We start from the raw sequence: 25,636 nt of genomic DNA, 5'->3' as shown, positions 1-25,636 counted from the left end.
CACTGCATCCCAGATGCTGGTACTGCTGGAGCCAGCCAAGGACAGAGGAAGCAGAGCAGAGGCTGCAGCATTCCCTCCTCTTCCTCTGCTGAGCACCAGGGGATCCCTGCTCCCCCTGAACGGGCCTGGGAAGAGCAGGTAACACCAGGAGGAAGATGGAAGTAAGTTGGGAAAGACACATGGAAAACTGGGAGTACTGGGAATGGGGCTGCTGGGACCAGTGCACACCAGCAAGCTGCCCCCCAGCTCCCAGGTGTTGCCTTGGCAAACAAGGAGGTGTTTTCCCAACTCCCTCTCATCTCCAAGGAGGATGAAGTGGGATGAGACACATACCTGGGTGTGAGGATCTCCTTGTACTGCAGCTTCTCCACTCGAGTCGTTGCAGCCACAGACATTGGGATGACAATGTTGTTAATATCAAAGGAGCTTTCTCCTCTCCTCCTCCTTGGCTGCTGGAACATGAAGACAAGAACCAGTGAGAAAGGGTCTCAGGCTTTGTCGTGTTAATAATGATGTGGCCTCATAGAAAATAGCCTTTTATGACTTATGGACACTCCAGAACCAATGTGCATCAGGATGGAGGTCACCTGCTGCTTGCTGAACCAGAGACCCCTCCTGTCAATCAGAACCATGCCTGCACCCACCATAGGTGCCACTGTGGCAGCAGGAAGGAGTCAGACGAGTTCATGTTGGGCTCTGAGCTGCACCGAGAGCCCAACAGCTTCCATCTGAGTCGAGCTTTGGACTGGAATAGTCTTCCCAAGACAGAAATAAGCTCCACACGTATCTATTTAAACCTGGCTGAGCACTGGGTGCTCTCCTACCATCTGTCTATCCACAACCCATCCCAAACGTGTGACAGCAGCACTGACAGTGACACCAATGCTCATGGATCAGCTTCATCTGCAAACAGTCCCTCTTCCTGCCATTTACCAGGGTCTCTGTTGTCTGCTGGGGACCTGCCACAGCCAAAGCCCAACACTGACTTCAGCTGGATGAGGATACAGTGGTTGGGCACTGCCAACAACCAGCCCTGACTGAGCCACCAGGGAGCAGATGCAGACCTGCACTGAACTGGGATGCTCCAGTCTAGGTCTAGTGAAGGGGTCCCTGCCCATGGCAGGGGCTGGAACTGGATGAGCCTGAAGGTCCCTTCCAACCCAAACCAGTCTGGGATCTGATGGCTCCAGGAGGATGTCTCAGATGGGGTGAGCTCAGCAACTGCTGTAGCAGAAACCAAAGCCCTGGCATGGAACAAAGGCAGGAGCCTACTGAAAACAGGAACATTTAACAGCTGACAGTGAACCTGTAACTGCAGCCGACTGTCTCTGCACAACCAACATCAACCCAGGGACCCACAGTCAGTAAAGGAGGAGCAGGCAACCCTACCACCAGCTGAGCCAGTGGGGTCAGCACACCAAGAGCAACACCAAACACTCTCAAGCCTATGATGTGATGGAGCTGAGCTCAGAACCCCCTCAAGGACACCAGATACTCACAGCAGTGCTGGAGGAGCCCTGGGAGCTCGCACTGGCAGGGGCAGAGCCTTCAGAGGAGGTGGACAGCTGCCTGGCTATGGGGCTGTGAGGTGTGGGGCTGGCTGCTGACAGGTAGCTGGGACCACCGACGTCCGAGTGATGCTTCAACACTGCACAAGGAGGGTGGGAGGAAACAAAGGGTGACATTAGCAGAGCAACCCCAAAGGGTGATGGAGAGGACAGGACCCTGTGCTGAGGAGCATGAAACAGAAGCACCTTCTGATGGTGGCTGCAGCCGGAGAGCCCCTGCGGGAGGAAGCAGTTAGAGCACAGAGGTGATGCTGCAGTGGTACCCAGGCCCAGAAGCAGTGTGCCTTAGGGGGATAGAGGGGCTGGGTGTGCAGCAGAGCCCAAGCTCCCCCCAGAGCCCTACCTTCACTCTCAGATGAGCAGTCTCGCACTCGCTTTTTGCCATGGGCAGCAGGATGGACCAGCGAGAGCTCTGGGGCTCTCTCGGCCTTGGCCACAGCTGTAATATCATCTAAGGGTGGCCTGTGTGCCTTGTCTGCTTGGGCTTTTGGATGGGAGCGCTCTGAGGAGGGGAACAGAGAAAGAGCTATGAAAGGCTGTGTGCAGCTCTCCTGCTGGTGCAGGAGGCTCCGGCGTTCACCAGCTCCAGGTCGGGCTCAACAGCATCAGGCGCTGGGATGGGCTCAGGATGAGCCATGGAAGTGACTGTGCCAGGGTGAGCACAGCCTCAGAGGGAGCAAGAGGAGGCCCCTACACACTGAGAGCAGCCTGAGCTTCAACACCTGCACACACGTCACCTCCAGCCTCATCCTGAGAGCTCCCTGTGATGGGAATCATCATCCTCATCCTCATCCTCATCCTCATCCTCATCCTCCTCATCCTCATCCTCATCCTCCTCATCCTCCTCATCCTCATCCTCATCCTCATCCTCATCCTCCTCCTCCTCCTCATCCTCCTTCTCCTCATCCTCATCCTCCTCCTCCTCATCCTCTTCATCCTCATCCTCCTCCTCCTCCTCTCCCCACTCATCCCCAGGGCTGCAGGACGGTGCAGGCAGGCAGGACACTTACTGGCTGCAGTGAGGAAGGAGTTGACCAGCTTGTGGCGCTCCTTGCGAGCAGGGTCAGTCAGGCTGCTGGCAGGCACAGGGGCTCTGTGCTTCAGAGACAGCTTCTTGGGAGCCTTCACCTTCTCGTAGGGCTTGTTCTGCCACTGGGACTTCAGCATGCTCTGGAAGTGCAGGCTCGTGGGCACGTCTGCAGGGGTGCAAAGCACAGTGTTCGTTATGGGAGGCAGCTGTGGAGCCATCAGCATCACAGTAAGAACAGCCCTCAACACACACAGGCATCAATGGGAAAAGCCAGGCTTGCCTACACCTTCCTCCAGTTCAGGAGGACCTGCAACATCAGGATCCAAGGTTTCTAACCTGAAGCTCTCTGAGAGAAGGACATTCCTTCAGGATTCACAACTCCAGTGTATCCTGGCAGGAGAATGAAGCCCTTGCCAGGAAAACCATGCACCAAAGGCACCTCATGTACTGCCACACTCAATTCTGCGGTATCAGATCTGAGCTATCTCAGCACATCAAATGTACAAAGGTGCAGGCTTGGGAGAGAGAAAACCCATTCAAACCCTCACATTCAGATCAAGCCAAAAGCCACCCAAGTACTGAGACATTCATCTGCTGATGTGGCACCTCCATCATCTACCCAGGGCTGTGTAAGTGAGCACACCTGAGAGGCTGCAAGAGCAGAGATGCTGCTGGAGCTCCCAATGCAGGGGTGAACTCACAGGTGATGCTTTGGTAACTGGTCCCCAACACAGGAGGGATCTGGAGCTGTTGGAGGCCATGGAGATGCTGTGAGGGCTGGAGCAGCTCTGCTCTGGAGCCAGGCTGAGAGAGCTGGGCTGGGGCAGCCTGGACAAGAGAAGGCTCCTGAAGGGGAGACCTGAGAGCAGCTCCAGTGCCTAAAGGGGCTGCAGGAAACCTGGAGAGGGGCTTGGGACAAGGGCCTGTAGGGACAGGCCAAGGGGAATGGCTTGAACCTGCCCAAGAGAGGGGAGACTGAGCTGAGCTCTTAGGCTGAAGCTGTTCCCTGTGAGGGTGCTGAGGCGCTGGCACAGGGTGCCCAGAGAAGCTGTGGCTGCCCCATCCCTGGCAGTGCTCAAGGCCAGGTTGGACACAGGGGCTTGGAGCAGCTGCTCCAGTGGAAGGGGTCCCTGCCCGTGGCAGGGGTTGGAGCTGGAGGAGCTTTAAGGTCCCTTCCATCCCAAACCAGGCTGGGATTCCATGTCCCAAAGAAGAGAAGGGGTCCAGGGCAGCCCTTTATGGATGCTGCAGCATCACTGTGCTGAAATGGGCTGGCTTTGGGAAAACAGCCTCTTCTCCTGGGCAATCCTTTCCTTTCCCTTGTGTCCATCCCAGCACTGCTGCAGGAAGAGAGCATGGATGAATGGAAGGGGGTAAAAACCAAGACCAAACGTTGCCGGCAGCAGCCTTTGCCATTGCCCTCTGCCAGCACAGGAGCCTGTGCAGCGACACCATCGTCACTCCTCCTCCTCCTCCTCCTCCTCCTCCTCCTCCTCGGCCGATGGTGCAGGGCTCCCAGCAGATGGCAACCGAGGCTCTCCCATCCTCCCAAGGTTATTACATCATCCGAAAATCCCCAGCGAGGAAGCAGCCGAATGGGAGCAGAACAAGTGGGATGGAGGGGATGGGGAGCCAGGGATGGGGATGGGGAGCCAGGGATGGGGATGGGGAGCCAGGGATGGGGATGGGGAGCCAGGGATGGGGTCAAAGCCAGGAGCAGGGATGTTCTTCCCCCATCCCATGGAGCCTGGCAATGCTGCCCATGGCAAACTGCTCCAGAGATCCCGGCTCCAAGGGAAAGTCAGCACATGCTCCCTGCTGCCAGGGCAGGCTCCATAGGAGCACCGCATCCATCCACTCCTCCAGGAGCTTTATCCATGCCCATGGAGCAGTTCACTGCTGGATGAGCACTCAGAGGCAGGGAGACAGCTCCATGCTGCCTGGAAAGGCAATTCCCAAGCCTGGCTGGATGCATGGAGACAGAATTAACCCCATCCCCAAACCTCTTCATCCCACACAGCCAGGATGGAGCTGCCTGCAGCTGACCCCAGGAAAACGGGAAGTGAATATGGGATGAGAGAACTCAAGCTGCTCCAGTGGAAGCTGTCCCTGCTCACGGCAGGGGGTGGAACTGGATGAGCTTTAAGGTCCCTCCCAACCCATCCCATTCCATGGTTCTATGATTCTGATGTGCCTGGTGGCTACGCTGCAATACACACAACAGCCTTTTCCCAGCACCTCCTAGGATAGCAGATTGAACACTATGGACACAGAATTACAAGTGCTGTGAAAACAGGGAAGAAATCCCTGCTTTGGGAATTCTGAGTGTTAAATCCCGCAGTGTTTTACAGGGATGTGCCTTTGGGGGGGGGGGAGGGATTTGGTTAATAAAAATAGCACAAATTGACTATTTTAGTCTGTTTTAAACATAGAGCTGCTGGGAGATGCCAGATTAATTGTTCCCAGACACTGTGCATTTCCTGCTGTCACACCAGTCTGTGCAAAGCTGGATTTTAACACCCCCCTTTAACCCTGTCTTAACCTGGACCAACCCCTTCACATTCCCATGAGGAGCAGGGATGCACACCCTCCTCCCAGCACCACCAGCTCTGTTCTACACCCTGGGCAGCCACATTCTCCTACCAAGGAAAGGAACTGCTGTGATTTACTTACTCCTGACAAAAGCATTGGCTCCTATCATTTGTGGTGCTTTGGTTTGTGACCAGAGGAGAATGATGACACATGGACACCAATCTCATCCAAGCCAATAGGTTTTGGTCAAAGAACAGGCTTGTGATTCCTTTGGCAGCTTAGGAAGCAGGAGACTCTGGGAATGACACATTTTCCCTTGGGAAAGGCCCTAGACATGAAATGTGTGACTGCCCCACAGTCAAGGCTGGTTAGTTATTCCTTGTACTGATGATTAACCCTGATACATATCAGAGGGACACAAGTGTCTTAAAGGGAACATCCCTTCCTGCTGTACCCTCTGAAGCATGAAAGATCATTTACAACTCCTTACGAGGTCAGAAAGTGACTTAAACCAACCCATATATAATTGTATACAGATGAATAAACCCTATAGAAGTGAATACTTCTCAAGGGGTTTACAGCCACAGAGTTGCAGGTACTGGAACAGACTCCCAGGCACTGGGTTTCTGCAGGTCAGGTTCCCATAACAGAGCTGGTATCAGGTGGAATGTTTTCCAATCCCTGCCCCATCCAGTATCTGCTGTATACGCTCTACTCCTAAAACTACCTGCAGATGAAGGCTCAAGGAAGGGGCTTTGGCCAAGGGCCTGTAGGGACAGGACAAGGGGGAATGGGATGAGCTCTTACCATCTGGGAATGACAGGACAGGATGAATACAGGAGTCCAGCTGGGAGAGGCGCTCCAGCAAGGGGGCATCATACTGGATGTCCAGAGTCGTTGCACTCCGAGAGCCACACAGAGCACAGGAAGGGTTCACGTCACAGCTACATCGCATCAGGCTGTTGCGATGGACCTGAACAGGGGACAGAGAACAGGGTCAGCCTATCAGAGGTCTAAATTAGGGCTCTCTTGCCATGTTCCATCTGACAGCTCATGAGAAGCATCCTGAAGGCTGCTGGGGTTTCTCTGTTGGGGTTTAAGTACTTTGTATAAACCCTGGTCATTTAAGCTGGACTCACTTTGCATGAACACAGCTGATAACTGCTACTCACCAGCACCAGCACCTCCACATCCGACTCAACTGGACTAAAAGTGTTTGATTTCAGGTTGAAACCTCGTTTAGAAGAACCATGAGAATTCAGTTGTCAGAGAGGGGGAATAAAAGCAAAGCCCTTTGAGTTCACATGGGTCAGACAGATATCACTATATGCTAAGCCATCTGCTGACACTTACATCTTTAAGAACTGAAAAAGGGTGGGTTTTGAGCTTCAATTCACAGACATTACTTATATGAAACCAGTGTAGGCAGATGCACAATGGGAGGTAAATCCCATACAGAGACACCAACCTATGACGCATCAAAGTGGAGCCTGCAGAAGTCTGTTCTGAGGCTAGCAGTACCCAAATCATTTCAGTTAATGACATCAGTGATGGAAGAGGTATCTTGGATCCTCAGCCAGTAACAGCAGTGGGAAGGGCTGGGAGCACCTTGAAGGGAAGAGCTGGATACCCACTCATGGTTACAAACTAAGAGAAACAACCCAAAGTAAGTATCATCTAAACCCAAAATCATGTCTGACTGAGGGCAATGCAACAAGTGGGTGTTTCACTGCTCAGTGAAGAGGAGGAAGAGGGAACTAAGCAGCAGCTGTGCCCAGAGGATCTGGATTAGACATGAGGATGAATCAGCAGTTGTACCATCACTGAGAATTAACACCCTGCAGGGCTGTATGAACAGGATGCTGTGCAAGACAGGAGGTAACCCTGCCCATGAGACCTTTAGGGACAGGGGAATGGCTTGAACCTGCCCGAGGGGAGACTGAGCTGAGCTCTTAGGCACAAGCTCAAGGCCAGGTTGGACATAGGGCTTGGAGCAGCTGCTCCAGTGGAAGGGGTCCCTGTTTGTGGCAGGGGTTGGAGCTGGAGGAGCTTTAAGGTCCCTTCCAACCCAAACAACTCTGGGATTCCATGATACTCCCAAATAACTGGAGGAGTTGCTCTGCTACCTGACACATCTTCTACCCTTTGGAGCTGCTCTTCTGAACCATCTCCAATTACCAAATGTATTTGATGACTAGTGAAAATCTAACACAGAATTAACAGCTCCTTCTTCAAGCACTGAGTGCACGAGTCAGCATCACCTATGTGATAGCTCATAGACTGCCACATCACTGAGAACACCTTGCCAGCAGTCAGTGCAGAGCTCTACCAGGTAAGACTCAAACGAGTCACCACTTAAAGCCAGCTCAGCTGAACAGGAACCTATTTTGCTCAGAAACATGTTGCTTTTTGAGCTTCTCTTTATAACCCCAACACCTGCAGAGTGAAAACCCCCAAACCCTCGTGGTAAAGTTGGACTTGAAACACTCTGACTCAAAGCAAGTGGATTTTTGCCGTTTCTGGCTCTGCAGTCATGGGAGCTGCATGCACAAAAAGCTCTTTACGGCATCAATTCCTATCTCTCTATCCTCCAACTGACAGTTTATGGCATTCCTAAGAGGAATTAAAACTGCTTTTCCTCATACAGGCAATAAACTGCATTGCCACTGAATTCTGCATAAGGGAGAGGAGTATACAGTAAAAACCTGACACAGCATTGAGCAGCAGAAGCACCATCCCCTTGGCACATCATCTTGTGAGACATCCCCCATATTCCAGGTCAGACAAGTGTAGTTGTCCTTTGAGCAGCAGTGAGTTCCTGGGGCTGTGTTCATTCCTGTGCTCACAGTTAAGGTTTCCTCATACTCGACCCTTCAGGACTCATTTCAGCTGCTCACACTGGGTCATATTGAACCATCTGGCCTGAAGTTCACCTCAGGCTGGTTGGTTTAGAGAAGAAAACCCACACCAGTTTCAGTTCCCAAACCAGGGACATGATGCAAACAGCACAAGCACACGGGGCCAATGCATCAGAACCCCACCAGGCTCTGTGGTGTGTATCCAACCCCAACCAGCACTAACCTTTTTGGAGAGGGGCATGATGCTGCTCGGCCGGACGAGCCTCCGCTTCTTACAGCTCAGCACTGGGCGAGTACGAGCTGCTACACACGTCCCATCCGAGGATGAAGGAACCATGTTGAGTCGTTGCTTTTTATGCAAGAGCTCCTCAGCTTCCTGACCATCTCCCTGAGCATGTTCTGCCAGGCCAGGCTGAAGACTGGAGGAAGAGGAGAGAGCAAGAAGGATGCTGTTATTCATTGAGCCACCCCATGTCATCCAGCAGGACCAGCCAGGTTCACAGTTCAGATCTTCACAAACGCCCTAAGCTGAGTTTAAAGCTTTTCTTAAGCCAACTCTCCTGTTTGCTTTGACTTTGGTCACTTTCCACATGGAACCTTGGACAAAATCCCTCTGGAAGTGCTGAACAAAAAAATCCAGCATTCCAAGCTGGACACAGAGTGAGACCAAAAGCCACTCAGGACCTGAACAGCTTCAGTCCTAGAACTCAGGATTACAGTTCAGGGCACCTTGAGACAACAGGTCCTGATGAGTTTAATGCCAGAGACACAAGACAGAGAACACACAATATTCCAGAACACTAAACCTTGCTTTAAACTTGATTCTGATGAATATTTGAGAACTATCAGCTCTCAGCAGTGCAATGTTAACATCAACCTTTCTGCTTTACCTGCAGAGACCTTCCCTGTCCACATGCAGTCACCCTGCTGCACCATGGCATCACTACCCCGGCCCCCTCCCGAACACCAGCACCTGCAGAACCTTTCCATGTGTATTTTACAAGTGTTTCATGTCTCACATTAAAGCCCTGTGGTCTAAAGCTCTGCAGTTCAAAGGCTACAGACATACAAAGGGCTCTGCTACAGCCTGCAGTGTTTCAGCTGTAGCAGTGAGTTGATCGGTGCTTTCTATGCTTGCACACTGCACCATTGCAGCATCCCTCCCACCTTAAGGTACTCAGCAAGTGCAGTGGTGCTGGCAAAGCTTCTCTAGCCACTATGAAGGCTCTGAAGCACCCTGTGTTCAAGGGGTTTTAATGCTGCAGCCCTGAAATCATCTTGTAGCACAGGAAAACTTCTTTTACTTTACCCACTTGAAGACTTTCTCCTCAAAAGCAGCTCAGAGAAACACTTGATTCAGGAAGTCTTACTCCCAAATCAATGGGATGTGGACTCCTCAGGATCCCCAGAACGTGGGCCAGCAAAAGAACTGCTGGTACCTTTGAATCCCACTGTTTGCATGTGTATGGACAATATCCATACAGGAAGAGTGTGGAACACGCTCACTGCATGGCTGCCCCCAGGATGCATCAAGCTGCAGGCTGGGACACAGAGTTTAATGCCATTTAACAGTGCAGCATGTCATGTCATGTCCTCCAAAATGCTTCCAAGCATCAAGTACCACCATACCAGAGGCTGTTTGTACCATTACCATCAACCAGCGTGCTACAGGCCAGTTCCAATGGGACTTTGTCAAGATCATAACAACCAAACTCTTCCCATAATATGCAAGCAGCTTATGTGTTATTAACTCCATTAACTTATGTGTTAATAACTCCATTGACTTACATGTTAATAACTCCATTGACTTACATGTTGATAACTCCATTGACTTACATGTTAATAACTCCATTGACTTACATGTTATTAACTCCATTGACTTACGTGTTAATAACTCCATTGACGGGTCTTGGTGCTCCACAGGGCTTGGTGGGATGGGAATCAGGAGTACTTGCAGCAGGAATACCCAAGTTCTCCAGTGGCTGGGATGCAGAAACACCCTAAGGAAGGATCAGAAAGATCATGGATTAATAGAAGCAGCTTCTTCAACCACCACAATGTTCTTCTGCCCAGTTTCTAGTTGAGGATTCTGCACTGGGCTTCCACACAGGACTTCAAGGGTTTAGAAGCCACTATGTGAATGGGAGAGCACAGATGTAAGGGCTTGTTCGGAGCAGCTCTGGCAAGAGGGTGGTACAGGACAGGGATTTCAAGGACTTCACTTCCCCACAGGCACCCACTGAGGAGTATGGAAGGCCAATGTCTTTAAGGAGATCCTACATCTTGTCCCACAGTGCAAACAAGTGTATAAGTACCTGTAAACCTCGAGGCGGCTTCTGAAGCTTGATGCTGTGTTCTAAGCCCTGGCTGCAAGCTCCTGTCTAAGCACTCTGGGGGAAAACAGGAGGGGAGGGAGAGTGGAACTGACTTGCAAACCTCAATTTGCATGTTAACTACCTACCTGTGCAAACATGGTCCAAATGGTGCTTTAAAACGTGTGTTAAATGAGGATGCACAAGCTGTGGGCTTGGGATGTAACTTTATGAAGTTAAAACTGCCCAATAAACACCTTTTTGACAGAGGAAAGAAGTGAAAACTAAGTTAAAGACAGAGCTCCCTGCTTTGTTGTGCTGTGAGCAGCAGTTACTGCATAGCCACAGCACTGAATGGCCCCACATCTCCCACTGGCCTCAACAGGGGGACTCAGTGCAGCTTCCAAGGACACGCAGGCTTTGTACCTCCTATGACATCCCTGTTCTCCACCCCAGCACATGCCAGTGTGGTCCAGCATGTTCCCTGGCACTCATCCCCCCATCTCATCCTTGAAGCCCCTTCTGTTTTCAGGGACCTCCTTCCCTCCTCCCCTGGGTTAAAGTCTCTTCTCTTGTGCTACTTCCTCCCCATGCCTCTCGAGCTGGGTTTCCCCTGTGCACACACAAGGCCAATGGTGCAGCTCAAGTACTGCTAAAAGAGACAAAAGGAAAGGGCTGATTTCTCTCCATCGAGAGGTTTCCACATCCCCTGCTTGCCACATCCTCCATCTCCAAAGCATTGATGCTCATTGATGAACATCTTCCCTGCAGTCAATCCCCAACCCAAGGAACAACTATAGGTTGTTGTTGTTGTTCCAGGTGCTGGACTAACAGCTTCCAGTGTAGCAGAGCCCTGACTCACCCAGGGAAGAGCTGTTGCTACCACCACAGACAACTTCTGCCTGTTGCCTGTTGCTGGGTGCTACAGAAGGGCAGCTCTCCCAGTGCAGGACCAGACCCACAGTGAGGGCAGGGATGGAATCACTCCCACCAGGAGCATGAGGTGAAGGCAGAGCAGGAGCTGAAGGTTTCCCTGCTGGCTTGGCAAGGCTGAGCCTTCACATGACACCAGTGCACATGACTCATCAGCTCTCCTGGAGCAGGGCATCCAGTTTCTCCTCCACAAAGGGTCTTTAAGGAGGAACTTCCCTCTTCTCCATGGTGGTTCCAGGCAGGACCAGAGGGTGACCCCATCAATCCCAGGGCTCTTTATCAGAAGCAGCCCAGGCTCACTTTTATCTCACTGAAGATGGGTGTTCCCTAACACTGCTCATGCAATGGGAAGGAGCAGGACTGCAAGAGCTGACATCCCCAGTGCTCCTGCATCACCTCCTCCTGGATACACATCCCAGCTCCAGGGCTGCTCCTGCATCCAGGCTGGCACCGAAGGAGTGTTCATCACACTGGGATCACATTGATGCTCCACACTGAGCTCTTCTCTGTGGTTTGGGAACAGAGGAGGTCTGGAAGTGCAGGTCTTTAGGATCCTTAGGACTGTTGGGTGTGTGTGTCTAAGGTTCAGCTTTAGCACATCTGCTTGTAGAACATGAAACCAGGAGCTGCAGACTGCCAGGGGCTCCCACAGCAGGACAGAAGATGTCTGCTGGCAGGTCATCATGGCCCAGCACCAGGAATCATGGAACAGTTTGGGTTGGAAGGGACCTTAAAGCTCATCCAGTTGCAAGCCCCTGCCATGGACACCTTCCACTAGACAAGTCCTAAACTGTGTCACTGTTAGCTGCCATCCAGCACATCAGTGTTCCCCCATGTTCCCAAAACCCCAAACAGGTTCAGATCTTCACCTAGGACAAGATACAAACAACGCAGGGAAAAGCCTCACAGAAATACTCCATCCCTATCATTTCTCATTTCCTCCTCAATGTTAAGTTCCCCCCTTGCTACTATAGTGATGAACCCCTGTCAACAGCAGAGTTCTTTCTTCAGGGCTTCATGTTATCCTTGTCTTCAGGCAAAAATCCTTCTTCACATACTGAGCTTCCAGTTCCCAAGAGACATTCCCAGGTCTTCTCTGCAGGACCTCCCCTCCACTGATGATAGGATGAGCCCCTTTGAGGGCTTATCAACCCCATCCCACATATCAAGTCCATGCCTGAGGACACGTATCCTGCATTCATGCCAGCCAAGGGAGGGATGAGAGCCAAAGAGGAGCTGGAGATGGGACAGGATGGATTCCTCCCTTACTCCATGCTGCAGATGTGTTTCTTACTCTGCCAGATGGGAGGGAAAGAGGCAGGAAAGGCAAAGGTCTAATTCTGAGCAGCCCAAGAATGCCACAGTGATAAGCACCTCTCCAGGAGATACCTTCCAGTAAGTGTCCTGACGCAGCAGGAATGGGCTCTGGGCTAATCTCTGGCCTGGCTCAAGGCTCTGACTCAACACCCCACCCTTCCCAGCAAGTCTAACTAAGCACAAGCCCTGCAGCAGTGGCTGTAGAAGCCCAGAGGTGTTGCCTAAAGGTTATGCCTAAACCAACCTAAACCAGGACAAACCCATGACTTTTTAGGGTTATGGGATTGTCTTTAACAAAGTCAGAAGGGACTTCAAGTGCTTTTTGGGTTAAAGCATGAGAATTTGAAGGGCACACAACAGACGGACATCACTGCTCCAAACCAACCCTTGTGTCATGCTGGTGGGTCAAGCCTGATCCATAGCAGCCTCAGGCATCCCAGCTCTCCAGCCTCTGCTGCTTCTCCAGTGTGGCTCCGTTTCCACCTGGAGCACCATTTACTGTTCCAGTTGTGAGCAAAACCTGGTCCTTGTACCCAGTTACAGCCAGCAGAGTTTGGGGCTCAGCTAACTACAGACTCACATTCCAAACAGGCATCCGAGAGCCAGTGTCAAACAAGGAGACACCTGATTACAACCACTCCTAACAACCCCTCTGCGCTCTGATGTGAATAAAACATTTCACACTGTTTCCTATTCTCATTCAGTATGAGGAGAACCCTGACAAGGACCTGCCAGGGATGGGAGAACACATTCCAAGGACAGCTTTAGGGTCACTGCTGGGGAAATGCTGGATCTAGATCAGTTACATTGAATATTGGTCCATGAAACTCAAGCAGCCCCTTGCAGTGAAGCTGTTTCTTCCCATCAGGATGGGAAAGCAGGAGCTACAACAGCACAACTCCAAATCCTCCGCTTGAATACAGTGATGTGTCCCACAGGATCAGAAGTAATCTCAGCCAGGCTGAGCACACCATCAAGCCTTGAGTCTGTGGCCTACATTTCTGCATTAAATAATAAATACCTGGCACTCTGCATAGCTTCCAGTGCATCTCACTGCAATCATGGGTTCCCTTTGCAAGGGGTGACACTCAGGCAGGTATTAACAGCCCCATCTTCAGAAGCCTTTGCTAACTGTGCTGCTCGCAGTTTGAAGTACTTTCTTGCTACAAGGAGAGGCTTAGTTAAGGTTTTTAAGCTGCACCAAATGGTAATGAGTATTACAAAGGTACCCTGAGGAATCTGCTCTAAAAGGTGTTTAAATCCTATCATTTATTAACCCCCAAACAATGTGGGAGGGGGTGAGCTCCACAGAGCAGCGGATCAGCAGCTCCCACATGCAGTGCCATAGAGAGGTGCTTCTGCACGAGCCCAGTCCCATGCTGGGCACACGGTTTGAGCATCATTCTCCACCACAGCTTAAAGGTAGAACCTTCCCTATGCCACATTCCTGAAGGTGAATATCTGGACTCGGTCACTTCTGGTGCTGGCACTTACCAGCCGGTCAGCCCCAGGCTCCAGCTTAACTTCAGCACTAACAGGACGGGAGGCATCATCTACTGCAGGATCAGGGGGTGATGCTTCACCAAGAACTATCAGCCCCTGGAAGAGAGGGAACAGGAATTAACTGCAGGTCCTTTGGTCCCAGGAACTACACCCACTGCCCAGCCAGGCCTCCATTCCCACCGTGTCCAGTAGATAGGATGCCAAAACCAGTCTCCGACCGCCTGGATTTGCAGACAATTAAACTGGACTGGGAGGGGGAAGGCCAGAGGCTGGCTCCAGATCACAAGCCTTCAGCCCCATAACAGGAGACAGTGAGCTTCCTCTTGGGCAGAGCTGCTGCCATCCCACTTCCCACCCTTCCCGCATGGCAGGGGCTCAGCATGCAGGGAGCATTGCAGAGAGCATCCTGCTGCAGTGCTGAGCAGGAAGCCACTGCTTTCATAGTGCAAAGAGGAACTCGGCACCAGAGCCAAGCAAATGGGTTTAGAGGGTGCCAAAAATGAGCAAACTTATTTCTGTCAAAGAAGTGATATTCCCAAAACCCAGTAAGGAAAGAAACCCTGATAAGCAAACCTCTGTGATAAACCACACGGGACAAAGCACAGTGGCAGCTCTGCTTTATCAAGCTTAACATACACTGTCCTGTTTGTCTGAAGTGGAGCTCACTCTACAGGCTCCTCTCTGAACGACACAAAGTGAACTCAAATCATTGTAATGATGTATGTTCTGAGCTCTAGCATCACCAAGCAGGGTAAAAGGTGATGGGATTAGGGATGGTGGAACCCACAGGCCAGGAATACACCCAGGCCAAAGACAAGCCGGAACAAGTGTGTGTTTGGTCACAGTATGGGCAGGGCTGCTCCGATTAGGAACAGGCAGCTCAGTCATCCAAAACCAGTGCTGGAGGTTACCCAGTGTGGGGCAGGAAAGTGAGCCTGGAAGGGAACCTGGACACATTATATGGGTAGAGGAGAGAGTGACAGCCGAAGCCCACAGATCCCCCACACCATGTGGGCATGGAAGTGCTTCCTAAGGCTCATCTTATGCCTTGACACAGTCTTCTATACAATAGATCAGTGGCTTTCCAGAAGGACAATGGGAATAGATCAGGGATACTTTATCTAAGAGCTAAATACAAGTGCAGGTGGCCTCTGAGCAGTGAGGGAGCAGCCACATCCTGGGACAAGGATGATGTTTTCTGGCATCAGACACAAGCACAAGGAATTCTGCCCCAGTCTGAAGTGAGTTGCTCCATGCCTCAGGAAGGAGCAGGGATTCACTCTGCATCTGTAAGCACATCTCTTTACTGGGGCTTTGAAGCAGCCTTCCCTGGGACACAAATGTGGGTCTCATGCTCCCATCCAGAACCTGCACTGCCCAAACCTCCCATGCCAGCCAGTTTTAAATCCAGTTTTAAATCTCCCTTATTTAAATGCTTCTCAATAAGAGAGAGGAATGAGAAGGGCAACATCAAATCCCAGCTCCCTGTCAGGAAGGGGAAAGGAGCAGCAGTGCATCTGTCTCATTCCAAGGTCACAGTACTCAATATTCACCAGCAATCTCCAAAACAAAGGAAGAAAGGAGAATTCCTCCAATCTACGTGGGCAAGTTTGTGGCTTCTTTACTCCCCTTTTTATCACCAATGCCAGTATTAATGACAGTCAATTGCACAGCTCTCAGAGGCAGATACAGAGCTCGGGTGTCTCAGTCCTGTAACAGTCAGCAGCTTCTGCCTAGGGACTAATGGGTGAGGAAGAGGAGTGACACATCAGAAAGAGACTGAGTGTCCTACAGAGCCCTGCAGAGGGACAGCACATCTCTCATCATGCCCAAAGCCTGACACACCATTGGAGACACAGGAAGCTCATGTGGAAGCTGCAAACTCCTCCAGCAAGAGGCTGATCCTAACTCCTATCCCTTCGCTTGCCTCAGCAGCTCCAACAGGAGCACAGCCCTTCCTATGGGATAGGCCACACAGGGATCACAGCAGCAGCTTGAGGGAACACAGGGAACCCATCCTGGATGGTCTGGGAACAAACCGAACCTGGGTCTGTGGAGGTGATGTGCAGAACAACCCCCTCTTGAAGGGGTTTTGGTCATGGGAGTACAACCGAGCACACAGTTCCTGAAGGAGCCTTTCATCTGAATTTACCTCTTATTCCATCTAAGAGTGGAACTCGGAAGAGACACAGAAAGAGAGGAAAAATGCTCTTTGTTCCTTCCAAACCCAGAGCATCTGCTGCCCACAGGCAGGGATGCAGAGACTCTATTGGGGGACAGGGACCAGCGTGTGCCACATCCCACCCGTTGTGAAAAGGAACAAAACCTTATTACCTTTGTGGACATTCAGTCCCTTAAATGAACTGCAGATGCTCTTCAGAGCCACCACAGAACCAGAGGCACAACAGCACATTACACTGAACACAGCCTTGCTGATGGGTTGTTTTCCTCCTGTCTCACCAGGCTCCAACTGAGCCGATCCCAATGTGCTGAAAACACAATTACTGCTGAGACACTCAGGCAGCAGTTTGTGCCTTCAAACAGGGGGTTATTTGTGACTGCCTTGTCCTTCTGCTTTGGGTTACCAAGCAATGCATCTTGAAGGCTACACTGGGATGTGAACCTTCAAATATCAAGGTAACTAACCTAAAAAAGGGATAAACCAGAAGAGCAGCTTTGAGACCCTGCAGCAGATAGACTTTAACTTCCTCAAGGCCAAGCTGGAGTTATGGTGATAAGAACAAGGTGTCACCAAATTCTTGGCATTGTTGTCCTTGTACAATCTGAAGCCAAGTCCATTCTAACCAGGCTCCTGTATTACTCATTTCTCTGGTCTCTTACGTGTGTCCCAAGCTGCTCTTATGACTCTTTGAGGTTTTTATTGATGAAAACAGAACATGTTTGACACCACCACCAAGACAACAACAGCTGGATGCAAGCAGTGACCTCCATGAGGTCTTGTCAGAGGGATGGGGTATTTGAGACTCGCTTACAACCACTCCCAGATCCTCTCCATGTGAACCCTGCTGCTCCTGCAAGTGGCAATGCTTTATCTTAAGCTCATACAATGGTTACCACAGCTGAGGTGTTTTGCTTGAGCACATCAAGAGGTGACATCCTGTTTGTTGAAACCTCAGATGTACTCTTCACGCCTGACACCATACCCAGCGCCTGCAACCGCCGGTGAAACCATAGGGGATGCTTGTAGTCATGATCAGCCCCTTTCATGAGCCTGTCAAGTTGTCATCATGCAGTGAAAGGGCTGAATCTTCCACTTCATTACATGAGTTTCCTCATTTCTTTCACTGCTTAATTTTAGCATATAAATGTTTAGCTCTTTGGTACTTAGAAACCATCCTGCACGATCAGCTGTTTCAGACAGAGCAGCACCAGTCTTGGGAAGAGCATTTGCTAGGCTCTGAATTCCTGAGGATCCCCAAGTTGATGCAATACCATAAACCTTCTTGCCACAGACTCCAGACATTCCTCCCTCCAAGGCCTGACATTTAGATGTGCATGCCTGAACTAGTCTTGGTTAACAATCCCTTCCTCATCCCCTCTCTGCTCTCCCCCGTTCTCCTGCCATCTGAGACCAAGTCTGAAAAGCATAATTCCTTCCACAGAGAAAGGTCAGCACCTAGGAACAGTCTTTTTTATGCTCCAGACTCAATTTTGAGCCTATGTTATGTGATTACATCCGAAACTAACTCCCTACACAGTCCCCTCCCTTCCCCTCTTGGTTAAGTTGTTCCTTATCCCCATCTTCAGCTACTCCCCAAAAGAAAGAATGGGAAGGCTTTAAAAAGAAATCAGATGAAGAGAAAGGCTCAAACCATGCATGTAACAACAGTTCTGTTCAGTACCTAAAGGCTGACTTCAGAGTGAGGTATTGCTCTCCATGTTACTGTATTGAACCAGGGAAAGAACCACACTCTGCCTGCACCAAACAGCACTGGGATCAGTCACAACTGTGCAACATGCTCCGTGAGAGATGCAGGGGAGAAAGGATCAGCCTTTGCATACAGGCTCTCACTGCATCACAAGAGAGAGTCACTAAGAGGCAGGCAAAGCAAGACCCCCAGTGCTCACCTTACTGGCTCTGATCTGCTTGTAGATGTCCGTTTGCTGTCGGATCCGGTATTCCAGGTCTGAGACGTGGGCTTGGAGCCAGTTCCAGCGACTGACGATGGCTGCACGGTCTGCTGCCCACCTCCACTCTGCCCTTCTCCTCCTAGGGAAACACAGAAGGGAAGGGGGATTATCCTGAGTGTGGTTTTAATGCCACCGTGCCCTTGCAGAGCAACAGCTCCCACCCGAGTGCTGTGGCTGGTACCATAGAACCACTGCTAACCATGCCCCATCAAACTGCAGACACGCTATAAAAGCCAGTATTAAAACAACTCTTAGTACCTAGTGATTGGAGCCCTGCCTATGCATGTGTTAAGACTGTATTCCATGCTTAACTGAAGCAGCAGCTCCAGTCCTACCTGGCCACATCTGCCAGTCTTGGAGGAAAGAACCCATCTGTCCTCCCCCTTTCTGCAGATAACCTCTTCAAGAAGAGACTTCTGAAGTCACAGAGCATGTCTGAACACCAGCACGTTTTACATGGCACAAATATGCTTTTACTAGTGTGTGGACTATACACACTACATCTCATAGTCAGCTGTGTGTCGTGGGTTAAAGCCAGTCGGCCACCCAGTCTCCCCCCTTATCCCAGAGAGATGGGGAGGAGAAGGGAAAGAATGTAACTCCCATGGGTTGAGATAAGAACAGTCCAGTAACTAAGGTACAACACAAACCACTGCTGCTACCACCAGTAATGATAAGGGAAATAACAAGGGAAGAGAATACAACCGCGCACCACCAGCCAACCAACACCCAACCCGTAACTGCCCCCAGTTCTACATCCTGGGTATGATGTGCTATGGTATGGAATACCTCTTTGGTCAATCTGGGTCAGGTGTCCTGTCTCTGCTTCCTCCCTGGCAGAGCATGAGACTCACCAAGTCCTTGGTCAGACTAAACATCACTGAGCAGTAACTAAAACCATTGGTGTTATCAGCGCTGTTCCCAGGCCCAAAGTCACAACCACAGCACTGCACCAGCTACCAAGGACAAAATGACTGTTACTGCTGAGCCCAGGACACTGTTACAAACCCCTTACTCTCTACTAGAGTAGAGTTTGCTAGGAGCAAACAGGAACACAAAGATGGTAAGGAAAGTATAAACCTATAGCTCTGACATTAAATGCTGTAGTATTATGAAAATACGCCCTAAGCATCCTGATTCTGGTAGACAAACATTAAGGCTACCCAGGCAGGAAGAAAACCACACCATGGTGCAGAAACAAATCATCAGCAGGAAGTCCATGCACAAACCCAGTGCCCCTACATAAGCCTTTGCCACATCTGGATGTCTGGCAATTAACATATAAAACCACAGCATGGTTTGTGTTGGAAGGGACCTTAAAGCTCCTCCAGGTCCAACCCCTGCCATGGGCAGGGACCCCTTCCACTGGAGCAGCTGCTCCAAGCCCCTGTGTCCAACCTGGCCCTTGGTCCAACCTATGGGGCAGCCTCAGCACCCTCACAGTGCTTAAACCAAGCCTCTGTGTAAAGACCAAGCCAAAGCTGTCCACAAAGCACTGCTGGTGGAATATCCCTGCTGGACCTCCTGACTGTGTGTGGGCACTGACACTTCAGTGCTAATGGAGATGGGGCCAGATCTCTGCCAAAACAGGGATGGCATCCGCTGCCTTCAGCCCTCACAAAGCCCATCGCAAACCAGTTCTAGCAGCTTAAGTCCTTCTCTTGGATTATATCCCTGTGTAAAGTGTCTGCTCTATTTTGGTCAACACTGACCTTATGTTTGGTGGAAAGTGTATTTATTGGAGATGGATGCCACAGCAAGGCCAGGTCTTAATCCCCATCGGTTACTCTGAGGATACAGACAGCAGAGCTAGAGACAAAGCCAGCCAAGGGCTGGGTAAAGGGCTGACAGACCCAACCAGCAAGGCAGAGACCACAGGGTTAATGTGGTTTACAACAGGCTGAGCAGTTGCCAACGTCAGCCCAGCACCATGCAGCTCTGATCCAGATCTCCGAACAAGTCTTGCTTTACTGTATTCCAAGCAGGATAAAGCCTTGCAAACTGTAGGGTCCTTCCCCCTACAATGAATCTCCAGTCTGCGCCTAAATGCAATAAGCATCTGCACTCCTGGAAGGCTGAGCACTAAGCCAGGTCCCAGCAGGCTGGATCCATGTGGCACTGGGGATTGGTTTTAGGATGCTCAGAAGCTGCTGAGAGCACTTCCAAGCTGCCGGCTCCCTTGCTTGTCTCTGCAGTGTTCCACAGCACCCATGCCTGCTGCAACAACACCATCCTCATCCGGTACAGACGTCTCATTCTCTGCTCACATTACACAGAAATGAAGCATCAAAGCCACCTCATGCCCATGGAGGTGACGTGGCAATAGGGGACTCGCTCTTCACCTTAAAACCAGGCACATCCTGCTCCAAGAAAACCCACTGCATTTAACCCAGACCTAACCCAAGGAGTGAAACAGGGTAACATCTGCTTCATGCCCTGACACCCTCAGCACAGGGGGAGGAGACAGGATGATGGCTCAGCCGCACTGTCCAAACCAGCACCGAGTGTAGTGTGGTTCTCTATATATAGAATGAAGCTTTTTTCGGTGCCTGTTGGATTCCACCCTTTGCTGCCATGTGCAGCAGAGATGTCTCCTGATGCACAGCAGCTCTGGGCTAACAAGTGAGCTCATTTCTTGAGCTTTAATCTCTCCACAAATCACAAGAACAATCATTTCCTCAACCAGGGCCAGAAGGTACCAACCACACACAAGATGCTGCAATGACTTGGGATGCTGCCACCACCAACAGTCACCTGGAACCTCAACCAGAGTCAGGGAAACCTAATGTCTAAACATGAGGGGGTTTAGTATGATAGTCAGTAAAAGTTTATTGCCCTTGCCCAAAATGGGGTTTGGATTAAGCTGAACAAGATGACCCATGGGATGATGCTGCTGAGAGTGGTGTCACTGTGAGTATCTGCATGGCTCATCCTGAGATGAGACATGGAGCAGGAGTAATGGGAGCAGCATCAAAGCAGTTAAAAGCTGCATGCTCCAAGGGAAACCATTCCCACTGCTGCTTGGGCATGCTCTGAGTGCGAGAGCTCACACAGAACAGGCTATGGAGGGTGGCATCAGCCTGACAAGGACAGCGTCCAGCTCACTTAAGCAGATGGATGGTGCTTATCCTAAGTAGAGCATACACACAGGAGTAGCTGCCTTACATCTCCTTGCATGGAGGGAACCTATCACTACAGCCCCTGATGAAGAGCCCCTCTGCAGCATCCTTGTAGGTATTTCCACCTGGGATCTCCAGCAGAGCCCAAACCTGCCAACAGACCACAAGAGTGGTTCCAAACAGGACAGTTTATGCCATTGAGCTGTTGGCTCTATTAAAGGCCAAATCACCCACATTAGTTCTGCACACTTTCCTTGTGCAGCCCCAGGGCAAGGTTTAGCAGTGTGAATGCAGCGCAATGCTTCATGTCCATACTGGTGCAGTGCCTGCTCCTGAGCAATGGGGGATGCCAAGAGGAACCTCACGGATAAACCAACTGCTGATTCACCGGAAAGGGAGAACTGTTGAGCATTCAATGCAGGTTAAAACAAAGCTTCCCATCCCCTTTGCTCATCTTTTGAGGGGCCTGAATGTCAGGACTGAAAACAAGGTTAAATACAGGGACATTTGCTGTTGGAGTCCGTGCTAGGGACAGCATCACCAATGCTCCTGGCAGCCTGGAAACCCAGGATGTGCCCAAGTGAAGGAGCCACATGCTCTGCTCACCCAGTTCCAGCAACAGGCATCCGAGCATCACACAACTACACAAACACAACTCCTCCAACTGCTCCAGTTGTGCCTCACTAACAGAGCTCTGCACCCAATCCAGCCTGTTTGTCCCATGTATTCAAGCTGCCTCCTCGGACCACTGAGCTTCTGTTAACTAGAGCAGAGCCAAAGCAGCTCTCTGGGTGGAGCAAGAGTTAATCCCTGCCCAAGGCACTGGCATGACAACTGCAAGGGAGGAAGCTGCAGAACAATCTCATTAGCTGATCACAACATCTCTGCCTGCGAGGAAGCCAAAGTGAACAATTTGTTCAGCTCAACACTCGCCCCCACCCTGTGGCCAGAAACAGCAGCTCCTGAAGGGCTCTTCTGTTCCCAGCATGTGCTCAGCCCTCATCTCCATCCCCTTCAAACCTCCACCCCTCATTCATTCCCCAAAGAGCTCCAGAGGATGGGGGTAAAGACTTAATGTCACAGCTCCTGCCTGCCAAACCCCACAGATCCTCAGCAAGGATGCTGTGCCCAGCAGCAAGGGCCATGTGGAATCTGCATTCAGCTACAGCACATCTCAACTCCCTCTTGTTGATGCTGAGCAAGCACTGGCCACAGCTTTGTCTGCAGAGCAACCAGCACTTGGGTCAGGGTATGAGAGGTTTGGCATCTCTGGAAAGAACACCTCCATCCCAAAGGAAAACCCTCCCCTGCCCCAGGCAGGACACAAGGCACCATAGGCTGATAACACATTTCATCCCCACCTCCTGGTTGGGATGCAGCAGTGCAGTGGTGCTCAGCAGTGTGACTCACCCCATGCTGATGATGCTGAGTCACTTTGCTTTGTCTGTGCTGGCCCTTTCTCAGTCCCATTCACAAATCCAGTGGAAACCTCCAGAGGAACAGGCAGGAGCATCACCAAAGCCTGGAGAATGGTGTCCCAAAGGTGGAGTGGATCCCTGGATGGGTTTTGGGTTTAGGACTGGAAGGATGTAATGGTTTAGGTGACCCTAAGCCACTCATTATCCCACCTGTGGGATTTCAGACAGCATGTCCCAGGCAGGGTCTGCATGTGCTGTCAATGTGCACCCAGCAGCAGCTCGGCCATGGTTCCCTCTGCTCTGCCCATCTCACCTATGGCCAAGCCAACAGGTACCAAACCATGGCTAGGATCAACTCTGTGCCAGCAGGGATGAGAACCGATCCCAAAGGACAGGAATCCTGCTGTCCCCTGTCCAACACAACAGCATGCTTAGGGAAGACCCAAGAGGGTGACACCAAACACGGACACCAGAGCCAGTCACCAAGACAACAGGCAGCTGATGGGGGGATGCTGCCTGGAACAGGTCCCCATTCCCACTTGGTCCCTCACACAGCAGACCCCACAGTGGTTGGGCTGTGCACAGCTGCCTGGGACATGCATTAGAATCCCACCATCCATTAGAACTTGCCTTCCCTGCCTCAGCTCCTATGGGTGAGGAAGTCAATGCAGAAGGCACTGATGGCTCAGTGCTGATCATTACTGCTTCTCATGAGCTTTAACCAAACTATTGTACCACCTCCATAATGCTCCTCTTGGCACCTCCATCTCATTCATTCCTGAATGTGGAGAGGATGTTCCCAAAGTGTGCATCTCCCCACACCAACATCCACATCTCCATCCCTCTGCTCCCCATCACTTCAGCTGGTTCCTGTAACACCCTTTGCTGCTGTATCACTACTCCAGGTGACTTCTTCAGCCATCCCAAGGTGTTTAAAAGGAGAACAGTCCTAATTCCCATGGCTTCATGACACAGTTACCCATGACCTGGAGACAACAAGGTGACCATCAAACCCTCTGACTTCACTTGCTGTTCAGTTCATGACCCACATGGCAGCACATGCATCAGTCAGAAGGCTCTGCTCGCATTCAGCTTCACTGCAGCTCAGCTTCATGTCCTGAATGCTCTCAAGGCCTTTGCTGAGCTCCCTCACTCACTGCCAGGGTCAGCTCTGAGCTTTTGGGATGTGTCAAACCCAAGTGCCTCAGATCTTCACACTGTGACATTTATGGGATGCCCCAAGCACTTATTCCCAACTTGAGCTGCTCTTCATCCCTGAGCAGCAACAATTGCTCTGTGACAATAGTCTGAACTCAGATTCCATTCTCCCAGCTATGCCAGTGCGAGTGCTTTGGCTCACATGTGAACCCCCTTTTGGCACCCACAAAACACGGAGCAAGGTGCGGGGAGAGACCCAGGTCCCTGCAGCAGGTCGAGGGAGGTGATTCCTCCCCTTGCACTCAAGCCTAGTGAGGCCACATCTGGAGTCCTGTGTCCAGTGCTGGGCTCCTCAGCATGAGGGTCCAGCAGAGGCCATAAGGATGCTCAGGGTCTGGAGCAGGGATTGCAGGAGCTGGGTCTGGTTAGAGCAGACTGAGAGGAGATCCCATCAGTGCAGATCAGCAGCTCAAAGGAGGTGCCAGGAGGATGGTGCCAGGAGGATGGTGCCAGACTCTTCCCAGTGGTGCCCAGCAATGGGAGGAGGATGTATATAATAAACTAAACCAAACCACACCAAGTTCCACCTCAACACAAGGAAGAACTTCTTCCCATTGAGGAGGGCACAGCACTGGGACAGGCTGCACTGGATGATCCTTCTAACCCTAATGGTTCTGTGAGCCTATAAAGGGAGCAAGCTGGGGACAGGAGGTGGGAATCAAGGGCATGGACACAAAGAGCTGTTGTTACAGCAGCAGAACTGACTCTTTAGATGCACAGCAGAGCAGCCAGGTGAACAATACACCTTTAGAAGAGAATATACTGGACCACTTCTTCACTATCCATCTCCCCATGCTCCCAGCAGCTCTGCACAGCAGCCACAGGAGAGTGAACATTGCCAAGGTGCAGATCTGCTTCATCATCATGATGCCAGAAAGTGCAGGGCAGGTTGTTGTGCCCTGTGGCTAAACCCAGGAACAAGGCATAAGAATGTACCATGTATGGAAGGTGTCTGTAACTGAACAACAGCCTGCAGAGCACTTCAGTTCCTTGGGAATCCTGAAGCTCTGGTTAACACACCATTCATGGCAATACAAACTAAGCACCAAGGTGCCCCAGAATAGGATTGCTCAAGCTCACAACCAACTTCTCACTGCAAGAGAGACATTGAGGGGATGGAGTGGGGTCAATGGGGCTGGTGTAGGGCCTGGAGCACAAGAGAGATGGGGAACAGCTGAGGGACATGGGGGGTTCAGATGGAGAAGAGAAGGCTCAGGGGGGACCTGATGGCTCCATCCAAGTGCCTGCAGGAGGATGGAGCCAGGAGGGGCTGGGCTCTGCTCCCAAGGAACAAGGGATGGGACAAGAGGAACCAGCCTCAAGCTGCACCAGGGCAGGTTTAGATGGAGCTGAGGAACAATTCCTGCCCCACAGGGTGCTCAGGCATTGGAACAGGAGTCACCATCCCTGCAGGTGTTCACCCCCCTCAGTGCCATGGGTTAGGGGTGGCCTGGGCACTGCTGGGAATGGTTGGACCGGATGGGATTAAAGAAGTGGCAGGAGCACAAAGTCAGTGGAAATGTTGCTCCTGATCTTTCCTCCTCCACATTCAAGGTGGGATTTCATGAGCAGATTTCAACCTTCCTTAGGCAAACTCAATAGCCAAGAACCAGCAACTCCTGCTCAGAGGCTTCATCATCAATGCAAGCAGTACCAGTCACAAGAAGGCACTCCAT

The 25,636-nt window shown here is 51.2% G+C and overlaps 1 protein-coding gene across 4 annotated transcripts in view; it reads right to left on the bottom strand.

Annotated features, from left to right (window-relative positions):
• The window catches only part of KANSL1 (KAT8 regulatory NSL complex subunit 1), an 82,777-nt gene that overhangs the window by 3,262 nt on the left and 53,879 nt on the right, over positions 1–25,636 (bottom strand). For 2 of the 4 annotated variants that reach the window (XM_034070155.1, XM_034070154.1), the window contains exons 3-11: positions 18,143–18,284; positions 14,045–14,149; positions 9,873–9,988; positions 8,212–8,407; positions 5,938–6,103; positions 2,579–2,764; positions 1,912–2,070; positions 1,500–1,648; positions 334–452 (exon numbers count right to left, since the gene is read on the bottom strand). In XM_034070155.1, the coding sequence (XP_033926046.1) occupies positions 334–452; positions 1,500–1,648; positions 1,912–2,070; positions 2,579–2,764; positions 5,938–6,103; positions 8,212–8,407; positions 9,873–9,988; positions 14,045–14,149; positions 18,143–18,284 (1,338 nt within the window). The remainder of the gene's footprint in view (positions 1–333; positions 453–1,499; positions 1,649–1,911; positions 2,071–2,578; positions 2,765–5,937; positions 6,104–8,211; positions 8,408–9,872; positions 9,989–14,044; positions 14,150–18,142; positions 18,285–25,636) is intronic. The other 2 variants (XM_034070156.1, XM_034070157.1) reach the window with 2 other exon arrangements.

The sequence above is a fragment of the Melopsittacus undulatus genome, chromosome 17, assembly GCF_012275295.1.
Source record: "Melopsittacus undulatus isolate bMelUnd1 chromosome 17, bMelUnd1.mat.Z, whole genome shotgun sequence".
NCBI lineage: Eukaryota > Metazoa > Chordata > Aves > Psittaciformes > Psittaculidae > Melopsittacus > Melopsittacus undulatus.
The sequence above is the reverse complement of the archived record's forward strand: the minus strand, read 5'-3'. Positions and strand labels throughout refer to the sequence as shown.